The 20,113-nt window shown below is 42.3% G+C and overlaps 1 protein-coding gene across 5 annotated transcripts; it reads left to right on the plus strand.

The window, feature by feature from the left end:
* Positions 1-2,426: 2,426 nt before the first annotated feature.
* LOC139556005 (coiled-coil domain-containing protein 9B-like) lies at positions 2,427-19,536 on the plus strand. 5 transcript variants are annotated; one of them, XM_071369462.1, is made up of 6 exons: positions 2,436-2,605; positions 2,850-3,010; positions 3,186-3,293; positions 3,607-3,753; positions 4,136-4,288; positions 19,014-19,536. In XM_071369462.1, exons 2-6 carry the CDS (start codon positions 2,927-2,929, stop codon positions 19,302-19,304), a joined length of 783 nt encoding a protein of 260 aa, XP_071225563.1. In that variant the 5' UTR covers positions 2,436-2,605; positions 2,850-2,926; the 3' UTR covers positions 19,305-19,536. The 5 variants fall into 5 exon arrangements, with proteins under 5 accessions (XP_071225567.1, XP_071225563.1, XP_071225564.1 ...); XM_071369463.1 differs by having other exon boundaries at positions 4,139-4,288; XM_071369464.1 differs by having other exon boundaries at positions 4,139-4,283.
* The last annotated feature ends 577 nt before the right edge of the window (positions 19,537-20,113 follow it).

Raw genomic sequence — 20,113 nt, forward strand, 5'->3', positions numbered from 1 at the left:
GCTTTTCTGTGTTTGAATGGTGTGGGCGTATACTGGTCGATAAAAATATCCATGACAAGTAAACAGCTGATTGGCCAGCTCAGCCAATGAGTCAGTGGGTAGATTCGATTATACTGAGCAGCGGGGTACCTGGCAAAGGCACATTATATCATCGTGCGAAAGAGGGGAGGGAAGAGCGCCCTTCTCAAATGGAACAGTAATCTACGCGGCTCGGTCATTTTGTCAACAAGGCAACATGGTGCATCGTCCAGAAACATACATATATTTTCCATAAAACAAATGTTAGAATTTGCTAACTCATTTTCATTGGGAAGCCAGATAAAGCTCAAAAGCAATCACTTTTGCATTTGAAAACACAAGAGTCCTACTCATTACTCCACGTTCTCCTACGTCGCACCTAGCTCATGCCTGAACTTTCACCCGGTGCAAAACATGCCTACATGGGCGCCTGGGCGAAATTAATCAAACCCCTCATTGAGACGTCTTGGCCAAAAACTTTGGCCACAAATACAAGTATAGAATGAGTCAAAATTATTTGGGTACGAGTTAACAGATGAGCAGTTATTTTAAGCAATCATAATGTAGGCCTACAACATGACCATGTACAGATGTAGGATCTTAATTTGATCACTCTTTTGTTGCAGAGAATTTTACTGAATTTTCCTGAACTGTAAATTCACTGAAAACTCACACTAACAAACGGTTATATTAACAGTAATGGCATTTTCATGTAGCCTACTTTTGGCCAGCTAATAGCCTAACCACAGACCAAGAAACATTGCGTTCAAATACTTTTGCTGCAGGATTATTTTAGCTATATAGGTCAAATTTAAGATCCTACATCTGTATGGAGGTTGTATTTTAGTAACCTTAACAGGAGTGACATCCCTTCAGGGGATAAATTAAGAATTATTAATGAGCAAGCAAGCTAATTTCTGTTTATGATCTACTACTCAGGGCCCTATCCAATCAAAAGCAAGGTAAAACAAATTGAAATTATCCTCTCTTTTTTTCTTCAGACAGTAACTGTACCTTGGTTGTGAGGAAGAAGAAAATAACATGGTTGTGAGGGGGGAAAAATGGTTTTCTTTCATTAAGTATATTAGAGTGAGATGAGTTTGAAAACCAAACCGGTGTTAAACAAAAGCATAAGTCATTTCTGTGTTTTCACTGCTGCACTTTAAATGTGTTATTGCTTTTTAGAACCGTTAAAGTAAAGCAAAATGGGTACGAAAATGTGTTGGTATGCATACAATCTGGTAACTCATGTCACCTCAAGTGAGGCTTTTATAGAGTTAACCCACTTGGGAGAGATTGTAAGGAGCCTACCATGGCAAGGGTTGTAGTATTTTATATTTCATGAAGGAAAAATATACAAAGGCTGTTTACACAGGAAGACTAATTCAGATTTTATATTTTGACAGATGAAATCTTTTGCCAATAATTGGGCAAAAGACCAGAATTGGGTCACCTGTGTAAACACAGCCATAGAGCTATGTTCATTTGCATTGCAAATCGTATATGATGAGTGATTTTGCTTTAACTACACACAGCCAAACTAGGACTAGCTCCTATGGTCTGCACCTGACAACAATCCAAGATATATATCGGAGGGAGCACTGATTTGTTCTCTAATCCACACACAGGGCAGAAAACAAAGGCTGCATTTACACATGCAGCAAATCTTTTCACCCTATAATTGGTCTCTTGACCAATCAAATCAGCTCTTTTGCCAATAACTGGGCATAGATCAGAATAGGGTTGCCTGTGTAAATGCAACCATAGCGCCATGTTCATTTGCATTGTAAATTGTATATGATGAGTGGTTTTGCTGTAACTACACTGTCGATATGAGACATTTTTAGGATAAACAATAGTTGATGGTCATGATACAGCAATTGATTGCATGAAATGAAAATTAAATAAACAAGATTGATAATAAAGATGTTCACCAACCAAGTGTGGTGTTTTGCAAACTTATTTGATCTATCACCATGCAGGTAGGTAGCTAGAGAAGGCTTGGCCTACTATGCTAGATTTGACTAGGTGCTAAACAACTACAGTCAAAAGTGACTTTTCGTAGCAGGTTGGAGAACTTACGCAGCGGGTTAAGGTTAGGAAAGGTTAGCAAAAATGCTAAAATTCTCCTCCAACATGCAAATTTGGACGTCCCTTTGGCTGTGTTTACACAGACAGATGAATTTGGATATTTTTTTTACCACTAATTGGTCTTTTGATCAAATAGATCAGCTCTAATGCCAATAATTGGGCAAAAGATCAGAATTAGGCTGCTTGTGTAAATGCGGCCTTTGACATAAACTGTATCCCATCTAGCCAATCGCATCAGATTTTTTTTTAGAACTGATCTGATTGGCTAAAATACCAATTAGTGGGGGGAAAATATTAGAATTGGGCTGCCTGTCTAAATGCAGCCTGTTGACCAGGTTGATTAGATAATTGATTACTGGTAGTTGCTTGTTTGTACCTCGTGCTCTGACTCACTCAACTCCTCCCAAAAATATTGCTATCGGTGGTTAGTAGCTACCAAAGTGTTCGCGCCAAAGTGTTTTTGTTTACAAATTCGCCAAGGCCCAAAGTATTGAAGGTAAGTTACAAGTAAATGTAGGTAACTAGGTAATGTAGTTTCTACAAACAGTTATGGCTAGATAGTGAATTTACTTAAATTTCTCACACTCTAGCTCCATGCTTGCGTTGGCTAAACTGGCTTTAGTAAGCTATTTAGCGGTGCACACTTAGTTACTCAATATTTCAGTTTCAAAAAAAATACTGTAGTCACACAATTATCCAACCTTTTCACCATGTTTTGTAAACATGTTGATGGTCTGCAGGTGACAAGCGCAGGTCGGGTCAGACTGGGAAAAGTCTATGCCAATGCAAGAGTCCCCATGACAACGATAATGTGGTCATGCACGACCCTGAATGCAGCGCCATACTGGAACTACATTCAAAAGAATCATCTGAGGAATCTTCAGAAGAAGACATTGTGAAGGCAAGGCTTTAATTTAGTTATTGCCGGTGTTCTAGTAAACTCGCCTAGTTACTTGCTCAGGAGAATGGCACAAAAGGCCGATGGTGGTGGATCTCTCATTCAAATTGCTTTGCCTTACGTAAATTTGTCTAAGATGCTATACTTGTTAATAAACCCATTGCTTTCCCCTTGCTAGTGTTCTGCCGAGCCAGAGGTTGTAGGCCCAGCCAATGCAGCCATGGAGCTGGAAAGGAGGATTGAGGAGATGAGGAGGCGAAATGAGGCTTTGCTGAAACGGTTCAATGTAAGTCTATCAGTAGCTAGTGCAGCGCCCTGTCTGAAACTGATATCATACAAAGGTAAACACTACATTGATATGCTACTATTTTGAAAAGGTTTAGTTAAGAAATTTGAAACTGAAGCCTTTCATCATATTCGGAAGCATTTATCTGAATGTTCAATGGTGTATTTTCAGTAGAGGCTTTGTCACCTAAAAAGCGGAATGCAAATGGTCACTGAATTGGTTACCTTTACATTTTCCTCATGTCTTTGGCTGCATTGAGGCCTCAGATATAGTCACCTCACCTAAGTCACATGACATGTCTCATTCTTCATAGGAAGTTGAGGAGGACAGGAGAAGGGCTGAGCGTAGGGGGGCAGCCCTGCTGCCCAAAAGCACCAAACTGGTCAAAACCAGTTATTCAGCTCATACCACTGATGTGTCGGACCAGTGGGAGAGCCTCAGCATCACCGTAATGAACCAGGTGCCAACCCAGGTGTTTCCTGTGCAGCCCACTTGGGGGAGACATTGCACTTCTCACTTGCTACTCGACTGCAAGGAAACATAAGAAAGCAGTAACCTGAGTCATGAAATTAATTGGTTTGAAATGCAAATTAATTGAAATGCATCAAATGGACTGAAAGATTCCTGAAGTTGACCTGGATTCATCCAGTTGATCGCACCCCCACCGATAAATAATATGGGATAACTTGTAGTTACAGTATCAACATTGCTCTTCCCATTATATCTATTGATGGGGTGACATTGCAGGTGACATACAGTTTTCCCTCTGAAAATTAATAACGCTTTATATTTATTAATTCAATGCACCATATAATATCCCCTCTCCTATGTGTCATATGGAGAAGGACTCCCGTTTGGTGGCAAGGCGGTCTAATGGAGGCAGCAGGCAGCCCAAATCACGGAGGTTGGAGGACCGCCTGGAAAAGAGATGTGGGGAGGAGAAAAACATTTTGGAGGAAAGGCAGCTGATAATCTGCACTATAGACAACGGTGAGGTAAGTGCTTTTACCAACACGGGTCAGAACTGGCCACTATGACATGGACTCTGCTGTCATTGACAAGGGTTTAAGCGTTAAGTGTGATTTTTGGTTTTGCTCAAGAAACATACAGGCAATAAAATATCTAAAATATTGACAGGGAAGGTCCATCCCTGCTCTCATGAGTAGGAAATTACCCTTGAAAAAGAGGCTGTCTAATGACTAATGTGAGGTTAACATCAATGTTTGTCGTTTTGAGTGTTTGAAAAGCTTAGCGGTTCTTCTAATGCGTCTCTGGAAATGTAGATGAATGCGACGTAAAACCTTTTCATGCGGCCCTGTCTACTGAAACATGAACATGTTCGTCAGCTTTCAGTGCAAAGCTCAAACTGAAGTGATTTTCACAGCACCTATCTGGTATATATGACAATAAAAAAATATATATTGACGTCATATCCCTCTTGAACCCGCATGCCATTGAGCTACATGGGTCGTGTCCCAATCCAATAGACCTAGCTTCCTTTCCCCCGTGGGAAATGTTACGCAAGAAAAGGTTTACGCCATTAACTGATATTTCAGACTCTCGACCATGTTCTACTCATGTTTCTATAACAGCTGTCTTCGATCCCCATGGAATGCTGAGAAACCACTCACAGGCAGAGCACAGTGCCCTGTAGGCTGCCAAGTGCAATGAAAGCAGCATGTCATCCACTAGGCCCGAACTGCATGGCACGCTATCCCATGCTAACTGGTAGGAGCTAGTGCTCTGCCATGTAGTCTACTATATGGGAAGCTACTATAGGGCCTACAGCTATATCATAGGGCCAGCAGTAGTATACACTACTGTGGAACCCACTGTACATTGGTTGTATCCAGTGTGTAGTCCTGTTGAGAATTTGAACTTGATATTGGATTTATAGGCAGCTAGTGGTGCTCTTGGCACCTAAAATTGTATGGGGAATACTCTCCTCATCCACCGCTAATGTGATGTACCCACCTGGATGATGCCATGGCAGCCATTTTGTGGCAGAAAATGCTCCACCACACATCAGGATGGTGTTTATTAGGGCACTGTGTGGCAAATTGTTTTGCAATGGGGAAACTATTGGACAAGATCACAGTACGTCCCCGTTTTACTGTTTTGGAGCATTTTCTACCATTTTGTCCTTTTTGAGCACGGCCCAGACAAGGCCACAGAGAACATAAATGCCCCACTTTTAGACACTTGAGTAACTGGCTGTGACAGTGGAATCGGGCTGGAATGGAAGCTCAGGGATGGATGCCAATCTGACCTCTAATTATTCAACTGCAGCAGAGTTGCTATTTATTCCCCATGGGGATTGTTGTTGGACTAGTTGAATAGATCCCTGTGAAGGCATGTTACCGCCATAATCTGTTATTGCGAAATGTGTTGTCGAAGGGTCGTCCTTGATTAACACAGTAGGCCTAGTGTTTGATGGTGCACTCTGTTCACTTTCTATATGATGCAATATAGGAAGGATGAATGAATCATCCTGGTGGTGATGAATTAAGGTTGTCCTGTCTTTACATTTTTGACATTGGTACACTGTGTTGTGGTTCCTATCTTGTCCACTTGAGTGTGCTGTTGCACACTGAGCAGGTTTCTCCACTACTTGTTTGTTTGAATTAGGCCAGGGCTATTCTACTGTATGTTTTAGTCATATGTTAATTTACCCATGTAGCAGCTTTTTAGTGAAGTTTATTCTACTTTTCACTTGTTAAAGTGCATGATCGGAAGCTATTAAATGTCACCAATTGGACCAACAACTAGTGCCTCTTGCGTTCTGTTGGGTGGCTGTGGAGCCCTCTCCACAAAACAAAACCCATCAGAAAGCTGCTACGTCTTATTTCTCCCCCACTGAGACTGAAGTCTCTCTCTCAGTTTCCTGTTTCCTACAATTATGCCTTATTACACCCACCGGTCAAGACATGACGCAGAATTCACTGCTGGCCATAAACTGCCGACTGATATACACTGGTATAAATGTGCGTAGACCATACATGTCACACTAGGCCTAGCAGTGTTCACTTTAATTTTATAGTGCATACCCTGTTAGTATAATGGGCCTATATCATGCCAAGTTCAGTGTTGTCAATGAAAATCTAACAATGATTCTATGTATTGCATACTGTTGAATCCATAGGCTAAGGCTATTGTATGTGTTGTGGTCTGAGTGTTGGGTCGTTCTGAACAAGCCTCTCGGTTATACAGCCCTGTAGGTTGCTGGTGTCGTCTACCACCTTTTGATGTTTGGGCAAATCTTTGTGGGGGCCGAATCCTAACTTGAGATATGTGCGTGTAATTCCAAACCCACGTGTAGGCTAAATCATGCATTGATGTCAATGGGAGATGTCTCATGTTAGGCTTGAGGCCTATGATCACAGGTTGATTGGAGGGAGGTGCCAGGCTTTGATGGACAGCAAATCATCTTGTAGTGAAGGCCAACTGTTTTCATTTGGTAGGTGCTGAGCTTTCTCATTGGTGCGTTGCTTTGCGTACTGACATCAAGCAAGGTGCAGGAGGCTGCCTTAATCAACGTCCATGTCATCGGCTCCCAGGGAGCAGTTGTTGTTGGGGGTATACTGCCTTTCTCAAGGGCAGGGCGGCAGATTTTTCCACCTTGTCGGCTCGGGGATTCAAAACCAGCGACCTTTCGGTTGCTGGCCCAACGCTTCTAACCGCTAGGTACCTGCCGCCTAGTCTTCCAGTCACTGCGCTAGTTAGTTAACATTGGCTCAAGAAACTACCTCGAACTTGCTGTCTTAATTAAACAGTTTTGTACCACCACCACTTAGGATGTTGTACACAAAAAAAAAATTGACGGGGGGATAGGAATCTCTGTTCATGTCTTATGATAAACTTGGGCAAGTACATTTATTTGATTCCCTACTAAGTTAAATACATCTTTGAATTCTGGTTTGTCTGTATTCCTGATTCATCATTCTGCCCCCACACCCAGCCTGCAAATGGAGATGAATTATGGGCTATGACAGGGCGACCCTAGTCTCCGGAGATTGTGAATAACGGACGCTAGGACGCTCGCATGTGCACAAACACCTTCTCTGGTGTTTCTTGGGAACAAATGACACTGATCGTCACGACAGGGGTAATATAAGTCTTTTTAAAGGGGATAGGTGTGACACACACACAAATGGAAGCGCACAGACTTTTTATTCTACAAGTTATGCAACTGGGGCGTTGTCTGCCTCTACGGACACCGCACACACACACACACACACACACCGTGACCCCGGAGAAAGAGGGAAATTGAAAGCAGTAGTTGCTGTGGGAGCCTGGTGAGGCCTGGGAGTGAGAGTGTTAATCCGTTGACTGTCCCTAGGGCTGGGCAATATGGTATATACTGGTATGGATTCACATACTGGTATGAATGTTTGGTAAATAAATGAAAACTCCGACAAATTGGACTAATTCACTGTCAGTTTTGTTCTCGTCTGGTTGAGTATTAAACAGAGTGGAGAACCCAGTAAAAACCACTTAATTTGTCATCCTAGGGTCCATGCCCTACTCGTAAAACATATTTAGAACTTCACAAACATGAAATACCGCCATACCATCAAATGTTGTGGTATGATATTCTGGCCATATCGCCCAGCCCCTAGTGTCCCTCACGCTGGCCCCCAGAACTAATGGAAAATACCTCTCCCCCACCCAAATCTCAGGAGATGGGCACCCCATCATGCAACAACCTTTCTCAGCATTTCTCATCTCTCTCCCTCCATGCTTTTACCTCGACCGATTCCAGATTTCTCCCTAGCCCTGCTCTCATTGGTTTTCTTTTCTCTCCCTGTGAAGTCCTCCTTTTAAACCAAAATATGACAACTTTTTAGCTGTAACAGAAGAGGGAAGTGAAAAGGATTTGCTATCCAAACATCAGGGCTGCAGCGTTCACCCAGGGGGGAAATAACTGAATGTTGTAGCTAGAGCCAAACCGATGTCAAAGGCTTGTCTGCTCTACGTTATGTTTCTATCTGAACGCCAGCTGTGTTCCCTGCCTGTTTCACATCCCCTCCACCCCTCTCCTTAGGGATAAGAGGGGGAAATATCTACTATTTCCCAGCCGCTGACTCTCATCTCCCAGGCACTGAGCCCTAGACCAGTGGTTTTTAAACCTGTCCTCTGGGACCCCGAGACATTTCACAATTTTTTTTGTAGCCCTTAACTAGGTCACTTGATTGTCCTATTCGAGGGCTTGATTACAGTAGCTGTCAAGTTGAATCATGTGTGCTAGCTGTGGCATAGTTAAAATACGTTGAACGGCTCGGGATACCCAAGGAGAGGTTTGAATAACCCTGTCATAGACCACAGTGCTTACGGTCCCAGTTAATCATCCGTGACTAGGGTTGTGTTCATTAAGGCTAGCAAAATATAACATTTTAAAATGCTTTACAACATAAAACAAAAATAGGTATTCCTTATTGGGCAAGCCCTGGTAGTCCCTCCCAGTTTCAGTCAGTTTTCTTCCATTTGATGCCCAATGAACACAACCCAGGCTATGTGTGGGATTTTATGGTTGGCATCAGAGGATATATTTGTCCTTGTTACCAAATTACTAACTCCTCAAATATAATTTTTCACATGCTTGGTAAACCGGTGTAGACTAATAGTGAAATGCTTACTTACAGACCATTCTCAACAATGTAGAGAAATAATAGAAAAATAACACAAGGAACACACAAATAACAAGTTATCAATACACACTGATAACTTGACTCGGTACTGGTACCCTGTGTATGTAGCCAATGTGCAGGAGAACGAGGTAAATATGTACATTAGGGCTGTCCATGAAACATGTTTTTTTTTCTCTATGTCAACACACCCTATGTTTAAATAAAATCAACTGTATGTAGGCTACTGAGCTTGTCTGATGCTTTAAGCACTGTGATTTAAAAATGAAGATGCACAAATTACTAAAGAAGGAGCCAGAGATCAATATCGCCTAATCAGAACGGGGGAAAAACTGAACTTGAAACATTGTATCAACTGTTAACTTGGTTCGGCCAGAAGCTAGTGCAAACTTGAAACATTGTATCAACTGTTAACTTGGTTCGGCCAGAAGCTAGTGCAAACTTGAAACATTGTATCAACTGTTAACTTGGTTCGGCCAGAAGCTAGTGCAAACTTGAAACATTGTATCAACTGTTAACTTGGTTCGGCCAGAAGCTAGTGCAAACTTGAAACATTGTATCAACTGTTAACTTGGTTCGGCCAGAAGCTAGTGCAAACTTGAAACATTGTATCAACTGTTAACTTGGTTCGGCCAGAAGCTAGTGCAAACTTGAAACATTGTATCAACTGTTAACTTGGTTCGGCCAGAAGCTAGTGCAAACTTGAAACATTGTATCAACTGTTAACTTGGTTCGGCCAGAAGCTAGTGCAAACTTGAAACATTGTATTAAAGCTCATGCAGTTTTTTTCTCCAGGTGTTGCATGTTCGCCAACAGAACGGAGGGTAGAGGCAGTTTATCCACTCGCCGACGTAGTCTGTTCAGGTAGCCCACACGACGCCTCGATAGCACAGTCGACGCCGAGTGTCAGAAATTTGGGACTGGTCCGGGAATAATTATTTTGCCTCCGACTAATTGAAGTAAAGTCCATGTCCAAATCGAGGTTAATAAAAAAATGTATATCTCACTTAGCATTTTATATTCATTTAGGCTCGCAGGAGATGAATTGGCCTCAAGGCCAATTTTTAGGCCATAACTGTCTGGCTGTGTGCATTTATGGACGAGGATGCATTTCAAAAGATTTTTAGGAAATGCAAACATCGTATTAGAGAACAAATTATTTTATTAATTCATCATAATTAGCCATATCACTAAGAACCGTCCTTTTCATCATTAGACTTTGCAATGTGCGAGCTCTCCTTTTCCTCAGCGCATAACTCTGCAGAGAAGAGGGGAGATGTTAGTGAGAACTTGGACAAGGTTTTAATAAACAGTTAATAGCGATCTATACTAAATTGATAAATTACATTCTAAATCAATGCTAAATGTTGCCTAGTGTCCCTTTTTTTAAAAATATATATATATAATAAATTTAAGCATATGTTAGGGTAAGTGACCTGTGACTTCGTCGTAGGAATACTGTGCAGGTTGAGGATACTCAAGGCTTTTTGGAAATTCTCCAGCTCTGACTCCGGCAGTGTCCTGGTCTTACCTAGAAAGAAACAAAGAGAAACTTGTTGGTTACATGACTTGATTGACTTCAAGGTTTCCAAAAGCTTTTGGGTAAATGTTTGGTATTATCTGGCCATTTGTAGGGTTCTCAAAAGCACACGCATACCAAAGATCTAGAAATATTGATTATGAACTCCAGCCATGGTGCTATTGAAGTCCATGATGAGACAGTCAGGACAGGTTTGAATGAAGTTTCCCGTTGAAGTCACATTACTGTCTACGTAAGAAAACAAAACACACCACTCATTTCTATTTGATAATCTGGCATAGGATGTTGAATTGAAGCAGGCCAGCCAGTCAACAATGTTTGACTTACGTGTGACGTGGATGGTGTTTGAAAAAGGTATTTCAGAGAAGGTTATGTTGTCAGAGTCGTTGAAGCATTTTCCATCACTGGCAGAGGAAAGGAGATGATTGTTAAATACTTTTCTTAGATCTGTATAATGTTTCTTCACAGCCACTTTCTAATGATATATGACACAAGTCATTAGTGACAAGGCTGTGGAGGGTTACTATTGCTTACAACATGTTTCTCTCTTTGAAAAACAGTCTCTGTGTGATGTGGGAAAGATTTCAATCGAGGAGCTGTTACTCTTTCTCAGTACCGCATTGAACATCTCATGGTCCGCAAAACCCTCAATGAAGATCCAAAGATCTGTGGGAAAATTATATTGGTCTTTCATTTCCTTTTAATACTTTATCGTTTGTTCTATTTGTCTGTGGAGCATTGTGCCTGAGGGCCGACGCTGTATTCTGCCTATCAGCACAAAAGGGGGGGAATATATATATATATATATTTTTTTATACCTACCTCAGCATGGCTTAGCCCCACTCCATAAGTTATGTACTTACTGTATGTTGGTCTGCTGGTGAGTGTAACCCTACACAACAGTTTCCCAGAGTCAGCAGAGCAAGGAGAGGGAGTATGTAAAGAACACATATCGTGTAGATCACAGTAAACTGAGCCTTCAGAGACGTAATGGTCTTACCAAGACGGAAGCCTTGATTGGAAAATGAAACACCTGAAAAATCTTCCATTTTTTATAGAGATGTGTTTCGAGAGTTTCTCCCTAAATGAAACACTGAAGTTACACAACTTGGCGCTTAAATAAATAACTTGCATAAGTAAATATGATAAAACCGTAATGAGGGGAGGCGCGACTTCCTCACATTACCCAAACTAGCTTGTTCATTGATCCCAATTTACATGTGGTTTACATTTACATTTACATTTAAGTCATTTAGCAGACGCTCTTATCCAGAGCGACTTACAAATTGGTGCATTTAACTTTAAGGCGCAGGGAAATTCCAAAAGTACCCTAGTAAATTATTTAAAGGTCCAATGAAGACATTTTTATCTCAACATCAAATCATTTCTGGGTAATTAATTACCTTACTGTGATTTTGGCAGTTGATTGTGCCCTGTGCAATGTTGTCCCACTCTTCAATGGCTGTGCGAAGTTGCTGGATATTGGCGGGAACTGGAACATGCTGTAGTACATGTCGATGAAGAGCATCCCAAACAAAGAACTGGGACATTTTCAGCTTCCAGGAATTGTCTACAGATCCTTGCGACATGGGGCTGTGCATTATCATGCTGAAACATTAGATGATGGCGGCGGATGAATGACACAGCAATGGGCCTCAGGATCTTGTAACGGTATCTCTGTGCATTTTGTATTGCCATCTCTAAAATGCAATTGTGCTCGTTGTCTGTAACTTATGCCTGCCATAACCCCACCGCCACCATGGGGCACTCTATTCACAGCGCTGCCGTTGGTCCGGTACAGTTGAAACCGGGATTAATCCGTGAATTCTCCAGCATGCCAGTCGCCATAGGTAAGCATTTGCCCACTGAAGTCGGTTACGACGCCAAACTGCAGTCAGGTCAAGACCCTGGTGAGGACAACAAGCACGCAGATGAGCTTCCCTGACACGGTTTCTGACAGTTTGTGCAGAAATTCTTCAGTTGTGCAAACCCACAGTTTCGTCAGCTGTCCGGGTGGCTGGTCTCAGACGATCCCGGATGTGGAGGTCCTGGACTGGTGTGGTTGAGGCCAGTTGGACATACTGCCAAATTCTCTAAAATGACTTAAGAGGTTGCTTATGGTAGAGAAATTAACAGGACAATTTCTGGCAACAACTCTGGTGAACATTCCTGTAGTCAGCATGCCAATTGCACACTCCCTCAATTTGAGACATTTGTGGCATTGTGTTGACGCAACTGCATATTTTGTAGTGACCTTTTATTGTCCCCCAGCACAAGGTGCACCTGTGTAATCATATTAATCAGCTTCTTGATATGCCATACTTGTCAGCTGGATGGATGGATTACCTTGGCAAATGAGAAATGTTCACTAACAGATGTAAACAAATGTGTGCATATGGAACATTTCTGGGATCTTTTATTTCAGCTCATGAAACATGGGACCAACACTTTACATGTTGAGTTTTTTAATATTTTTGTTCAGTATAATTTACTGCCTTGTGACTAGACAGGCCAAAACTCCATCCCACCAAAACAGGCAGAAAATCAAACCTCTCTTACACTAAAAGGGCATTATCATTTTCACAGTATTATTCCAAACTCATAGTGTGGAAATATACACTGAGTGTTACAAAAAAATTAGGAACACCTTCCTAATGTTGATTTGCACCCCTGGTTTGCCCTCGGAACAGACTCAATTCATTGTGGCATGGAATCTACACGGTGTCAAGTGTTCCACAGGGCTGGCCCATGTTGACTCCAATGCCTCGCCTGGTTCACTAACTACATCTCAGAGTTCAGTGTGTCAAATCGGAGGGCATGTTGTCCGGACCTCTGGCAGTCTCTGGGTTCAATTCTCAGGCCGACTCTTCTCTGTATATATCAATGATGTCGCTCTTCCTGCAGGTGATTCTTTAATCCACCTCTACGTAGACGACACCATTCTGTATACATCTGGCCCTTTGGACACTGTGCTAACATCTCCAAACGAGCTTCAACGCCATACAACACTCCTTCTGTGGTCTCCAACTGCTTTTAAATGCTAGTAAAACTAAGTGCATGCTCTTCAATCGCTGCCCGCACCTGCCCGCCCACCTAGCACCACTACTCTGGACGGTTCTGACTTATAATATGTGGACAACTATAAATACCAAGGTGTCTGGCTAGACTGTAAACTCTCCTTCCAGACTCATAAATCTAGAATTGGCTTGCTATTTTGCAAAAAAGCCTCCTTCACTCATGCTGCCAAACATACCCTCGTAAAACTGACTATCCTGCCGATCCTTGACTTCGGCGATGTCATTTACAAAATAGCCTCCAACACTCCACTCAGCAAATTGGATGCAGTCTATTACCCTGCCATCCGTTTTGTCACCAAAGCCCATATACTACCCACCATTGCTACCTGGATGCTCGCGTCCTCACTATATATTCGCTGCCAAACCCACTGGCTCCAGGTCATCTATATGTCTATGCTAGGTAAAGCTCCGCCTGATCTCAGCTCACTGGTCACCATAGCAACACCCACCCATAGCACGCGCTCCAGCAGGTATATTTCACTGGTCAACCCCAAAGCCAACACCTCCTTTGGCCGCCTTTCCTTCCAGTTCTCTGCTGCCAATGACTGGAAAGAATTACAAAAATCACTGAAGTTGGAGACTTATCTCCCTCATTAACTTCAAGCACTGGCTGTCAGAGCAGCTCACTGATCGCTGCAGCTGTACACAGTCCATCTGTAAATAGCCCATCCAACTACCTACAGTGGGGAGAACAAGTATTTGATACACTGACAATTTTGCAGGTTTTCCTACTTACAAAGCATGTAGAGTTCTGTAATTTTTATCATAGGTACACTTCAACTGTGAGAGAAGGAATCTAAAACAAAAATCCAGAAAATCACATTGTATGATTTTTAAGTAATTAATTTGCATTTTATTGCATGACATAAGTATTTGATACATCAGAAAAGCAGAACTGAATATTTGGTACAGAAACCTTAGTTTGCAATTACAGAGATCATATGTTTCCTGTAGTTCTTGACCAGGTTTGCACACACTGCAGCAGGGATTTTGGCCCACTCCTCCATACAGACCTTCTCCAGATCCTTCAAGTTTCGGGGCTGTCGCTGGGCAATACGGACTTTCGGCTCCCTCCAAAGATTTTCTATTGGGTTCAGGTCTGGAGACTGGCTAGGCCACTCCAGGACCTTGAGATGCTTCTTACGGAGCCACTCCTTAGTTGCCCTGGCTGTGTGTTTCGTGTCGTTGTCATGCTGGAAGACCCAGCCACGACCCATCTTCAATGCTCTTACTGAGGGAAGGAGGTTGTTGGTCAAGATCTCGCGATACATGGCCCCATCCATCCTCCCCTCAATACGGTGCAGTCGTCCTGTCCCCTTTGCAGAAAAGCATCCCCAAAGAATGATGTTTCCACCTCCATGCTTCACGGTTGGGATGGTGTTCTTGGGGTTGTACTCATCCTTCTATTCCTCCAAACACGGCGAGTGGAGTTTAGAGCAAAAAGCTCTATTTTTGTCTCATCAGACCACATGACCTTCTCCCATTCCTCCTCTGGATCATCCAGATGGTCATTGGCAAACTTCAGACGGTCCTGGACATGCGCTGGCTTGAGCAGGGGGACCTTGCGTGCGCTGCAGGATTTTAATCCATGACGGCGTAGTGTGTTACTAATGGTTTTCTTTGAGACTGTGGTCCCAGCTCTCTTCAGGTCATTGACCAGGTCCTGCCGTGTAGTTCTGGGCTGATCCCTCACATTCCTCATGATCATTGATGCCCCACGAGGTGAGATCTTGCATGGAGCCCCAGACCGAGGGTGATTGACCGTCATCTTGAACTTCTTCCATTTTCTAATAATTGTGCCAACAGTTGTTGCCTTCTCACCAAGCTGCTTGGCTATTGTCCTGTAGCCCATCCCAGCCTTGTACAGGTCTACAATTTATCCCTGATGTCCTTACACAGCTCTCTGGTCTTGGCCATTGTGGAGAGGTTGGAGTCTGTTTGATTGAGTGTGTGGACAGGTGTCTTTTATACAGGTAACGAGTTCAAACAGGTGCAGTTAATACAGGTAATGAGTGGAGAACAGGAGTGCTTCTTAAAGAAAAACTAACAGGTCTGTGAGAGCCGGAATTCTTACTGGTTGGTAGGTGATCAAATACTTATGTCATGCAATAAAATGCAAATTAATTACTTAAAAATCATACAATGTGATTTTCTGGATTTTTGTTTTAGATTCCGTCTCTCACAGTTGAAGTGTACCTATGATAAAAATGACAGACCTCTACATGCTTTGTAAGTAGGAAAACCTGCAAAATCGGCAGTGTATCAAATACTTGTTCTCCCCACTGTACCTCATCCCCATATATATAGATTTTTTTTTTTTTTGCTCTTTTGTACACCAGTATTTCTACTTGCACATCTGCACATCTCACTCCAGTGTTAATTGCTGAAATTAATTACTTCGCCACTATGGCCTATTTATTGCCTGTCCTCCTTACTTCGTTTGCACACACTGTATACAGATTTTCTATTGTGTTATTGCCTGTACATTTGTTAATCCCATGTGTAACTCTGTTTTTTGTTGCACAGCTTTGCTTTAGCTTGGCCAGGTCGCAGTTGTAAATGAGAACTTGTTCTCAACTGGCCTACCTGGTTAAATAAAGGTAAAATAAACGCTTCCCACAGTTGTCAATTTGGCTGGATGTCCTTTTGTGTGGTGGACCATTCTTGATACACACGGGAAACTGAGTGTGGAAAAATCCAGCAGCATTGCAGTTCTTGACACAAACCGGTGCACCTGGCACCTACTACCATACCCTGTTCAAAAGGCACGGCACACAGTCCATGCCTCAAGGCATTTTCACGCTCAACAGTTTCCTTTTGTGTCACAAGAATGGACATTCAGCCAACTTGACACAACTGTGGGAAGCTTTGGAGTCAACATGGGCCAGCATCCCTGTGGAATGCTTTCTAAAACATTGTACACTCCATGCCTCGACGAATTGAGGCTGTTCATAGGGCAAAAGCGGGTGCAACTCAATATTACGGTGTTCCTAATGTTTTGTACACAGTATATGAAAACTGTACATGTGCAGATGTTTGAGCGACATCAGCAAAACTACAAACGGGTGTTGTACTACTGATCAGCAACGGCAGTGGTGTACACAGAGCTAACAATCATATGCATGTCATTCTCTTCTGGCTCAAAGTGGAGGAGGGATTGACTTCATCACTTCTTGTTTTTGTGAGCGGTATTGACATGTTGAATGCACCAAGCTGACGGTTTTGAACTACTGGTACACAGCTCGGACACCCATGCATGCATACCCCCCCCACAAGACATGCCACGAGGTCTCTTCACTCCCCAAGGCCAGAAGACTATGGGAGGTGCACAGTATTACATGGAGCCATGACTACATGGAACTCTATTCCACCACATCAAGTAACTCATGCCAACAGTACAATGTAGATATACGAAAGTACAATGTAGATATACGAAAGTAAAATGTAGATATACGAAAGTACACCTTATGGAACAGCGGGACTGTGAAGCAACACAGACACATGCATGCAAATGCACCATACACACATGTAGACATGGTTTTTGTGTTAAAGATATGTGGTAGTAGAGGCCTGAGGGCACACACTTAATATGTTGTGTAATCTGTGAATGTATTGTCATGCTTTTTAACATGTATAACTGCCTTAATTTTGCTGGACCCCAGGAAGAGTAGCTGCTGACTTGGATCCATAATAAATACAAATACAAACTCCCAGGTGCTGTTCTCTACTATGAGCAAGCTTCTCCAACCTACCTCAGCCTCCTCAGAACGGTGCCATCAATACCTGTTTTTCTTACAAATTTTAATATTGGAAACCACAACATCCTGTTCTCTCCATCCCCTGGTGGTGATCTACCGAGTTCCTCTGATCCCTGAGTCAAGGTTCTCCTTCAATTACTGCAGCTGATGTAACAAGCCGGTTAGGACAATGAGGCTCACCACTTGCTCACTAGACCCTATCCCCACTTCCCTGCTTACCTGCTCTGGTGCCTTCACAGAAATCTGTATGTGTACCCCCTCAGCTCAAACACGCCACAGTCACACCAGTAGTTAAACTGTCCAGTGAAATCTTTTTTGCTCTTACCCAAATAGTTGTTGACTTGTCCTTTTACTTATAGTTGTGGCCAAAGCATACAGTGCATTTGGAAAGTATTCAGACCCCTTCCCTTTTTCCACATTGTTACGTTACAGCCTTATTCTAAAATGGATTAAATAAATAAAAATTCTCAGCAATCTACACACATACCCCATAATGACAAAGTGAAAACAGGTTTTTAGAAATTATATTAAAAAAACACGGTAACACTCATCAATTTAAAAAAAAAAATAATACTTGTATGCTTTTAAATTTGCTTGGAACATGACATCATCCTCTTTGGCTTACACAGGCCTGTAGGTGATTTGTCCAGCAGCTTTCATTTATTTAATTTTTTCCCACTTAAATTCTCAGGTGGGGAGAAGGAGCCTAGGGGAGACATGGGCTCAGGAGTGCACACTGCACACATGCTATCTAGCAAGCCAATCAATCCACAGCTGGTGTTTAGTTATATAGGCTTTGTCCTTTTTGCTATCTCGCCAGTCACTACTTTTTCAAATTGTTGTTTGTAAGAGTTGGTCTGCTGGCTGTTTTTAGAAGCAGTTGGCTAGCATGCTAATATTAGCTATCGTGGCTAACTTAGCTGGCTGGCTAGCCAACAAGAAAGCAAGTCAAAGCAGAATCTTCACTAGTCTTTCCATTGCCTTCAATTTTAAATCTTGTGGTTTGTACCTAAAAGTTGAATGTCAAGAGGAAACCTAGTTGTTGTTTTTGACTGATATACAGTCAGGTCCATAATTGTTGGCACTCTTGACAAAGATGAGCTAAAAAAAAATACTGTATAATGCAAATGCTGAGATGTATTCTGAAAGTATATTTTAGACCAATACAATTGCTCAGATTTTGTTGAACAAGTAAGAAGATGTGGGTCAAAATGATTGGCACCCCTGTTTTCAATTCTCTAGCACCCTCCCCTTGTGAGGATAATGACTGAGCCTTTTTCTAAAATGTTTTGAGATTGCAGAACACGTTGGGGAGGGATCTTAGATCATTCCTCCACATAGACGCTTTCCAGATCCTTGATATCCTTTGTCTGCGCTTATGGAATTCCTCAATTCAACCACAGGTTTTCAATGGGGTTCAAGTCCACAGACTTAGACAGCCATTGCAAAATGTTGATTTTTGTAATCTTTTAACCATTTCTTTGTATATTTTGGTGTTGTTTTGCTGGTAGAGCCACTTGCGGCCAAGTGTCAGCTTCCTGGCAGAGGCAACCTGGGTTTTGGCTAAACTGGCACTTGGTAAAGTTCATGATGCGTTGACCTTAACAAGGGCCACAAGACCATTGGAAGCAAAATAGCAGCGTAACATCAGAGTTCCTCAATTGGCTGCTATTTCTAAGTAATCTCTCTTTATCTCACAGGATGCAGGAGACTACTGCACAGACCACAATGGCAGCACATCGGACGTAGAGAGGCGAGAGTACCTACGCTGGAAGAAGAGACGCAACCGCTCGATTGTGGAACTGCTCGGCCAACACCAGGACGATCTGGTAGAACACCTACAGAGCAGCAAGGATCAGATGGAACTGCTCGACCAGGACGACCTGTCAGTACACCTCCAGAGCAACAAGGAGCAGATGGAACTGCTCAACCAGGACGACCTGGCAGTACACCTCCAGAGCAGCAGGGAGCAGCGTAAAAAGGCCCGTTAGCTGGACAATGACATAATTCTAATTTTCTTGTTCAGTCAACCACTGTTAGTATTTGTGCATGTTTATTGGTGTATTGCACTTTATTTCTTGATATTTTCACTGTGAATGTAAAATTTTTCTGTACTTTATAAACAACCTGTAAAATGAGCAACCACAAGCTTTGTTTTTCTTTTACCTCACACTTTCTCTGACAGAGATAAAGTAGAGGGAGAATAAAGTTAACACTCAATGTTCTTGACTTCTCTCATTTCTTATTCTAGCATGATGCCCAGTGGAGATGGACCGCCATTGTCCTTGATTAAAAGTTGTCTTTTACTTTGGGTTTTATATCTGAACCGTAACTTAGTTTGTACATTGATATGGTTCTGTTTATGTGTAATGACGTGTTCCCTGAATTCCCCTGTTCTAAATGTTATTTTTGTCTGCGTAGCTGATGTCCAATTTGATACAAGAGGAGACTTCCTGAATTTGTTCCAATATAAACTTTTTTTGTTCTGGTTGCTTCCATTTTGGTTCTTAAACAGTTTACAAAAAGAATACTCACCTGGAGAACAACTACTGAAGTTTACCGACTGTCATGTTAGGTACAATATATACCAGTGACCCATTTTTGATTTGAAACCTCTTAAGGGAAAATTTCATTGGTATAGAGGAAGCAATTAAGTGGTCCTCATTACGAGAGAGAGTGGCTGTTCCGATGTCGTTTGACCAGATCAACGGGGCCTGCGTCACTAGATACGTTTGACACATCCCAAGTCATGGTATCTATATTAGCATTTTTCACATCCCCAGGGAAACAACCAAAGCAT

The sequence above is a fragment of the Salvelinus alpinus genome, chromosome 27 (genome assembly GCF_045679555.1).
Source record: "Salvelinus alpinus chromosome 27, SLU_Salpinus.1, whole genome shotgun sequence".
NCBI classification, from domain to species: domain Eukaryota; kingdom Metazoa; phylum Chordata; class Actinopteri; order Salmoniformes; family Salmonidae; genus Salvelinus; species Salvelinus alpinus.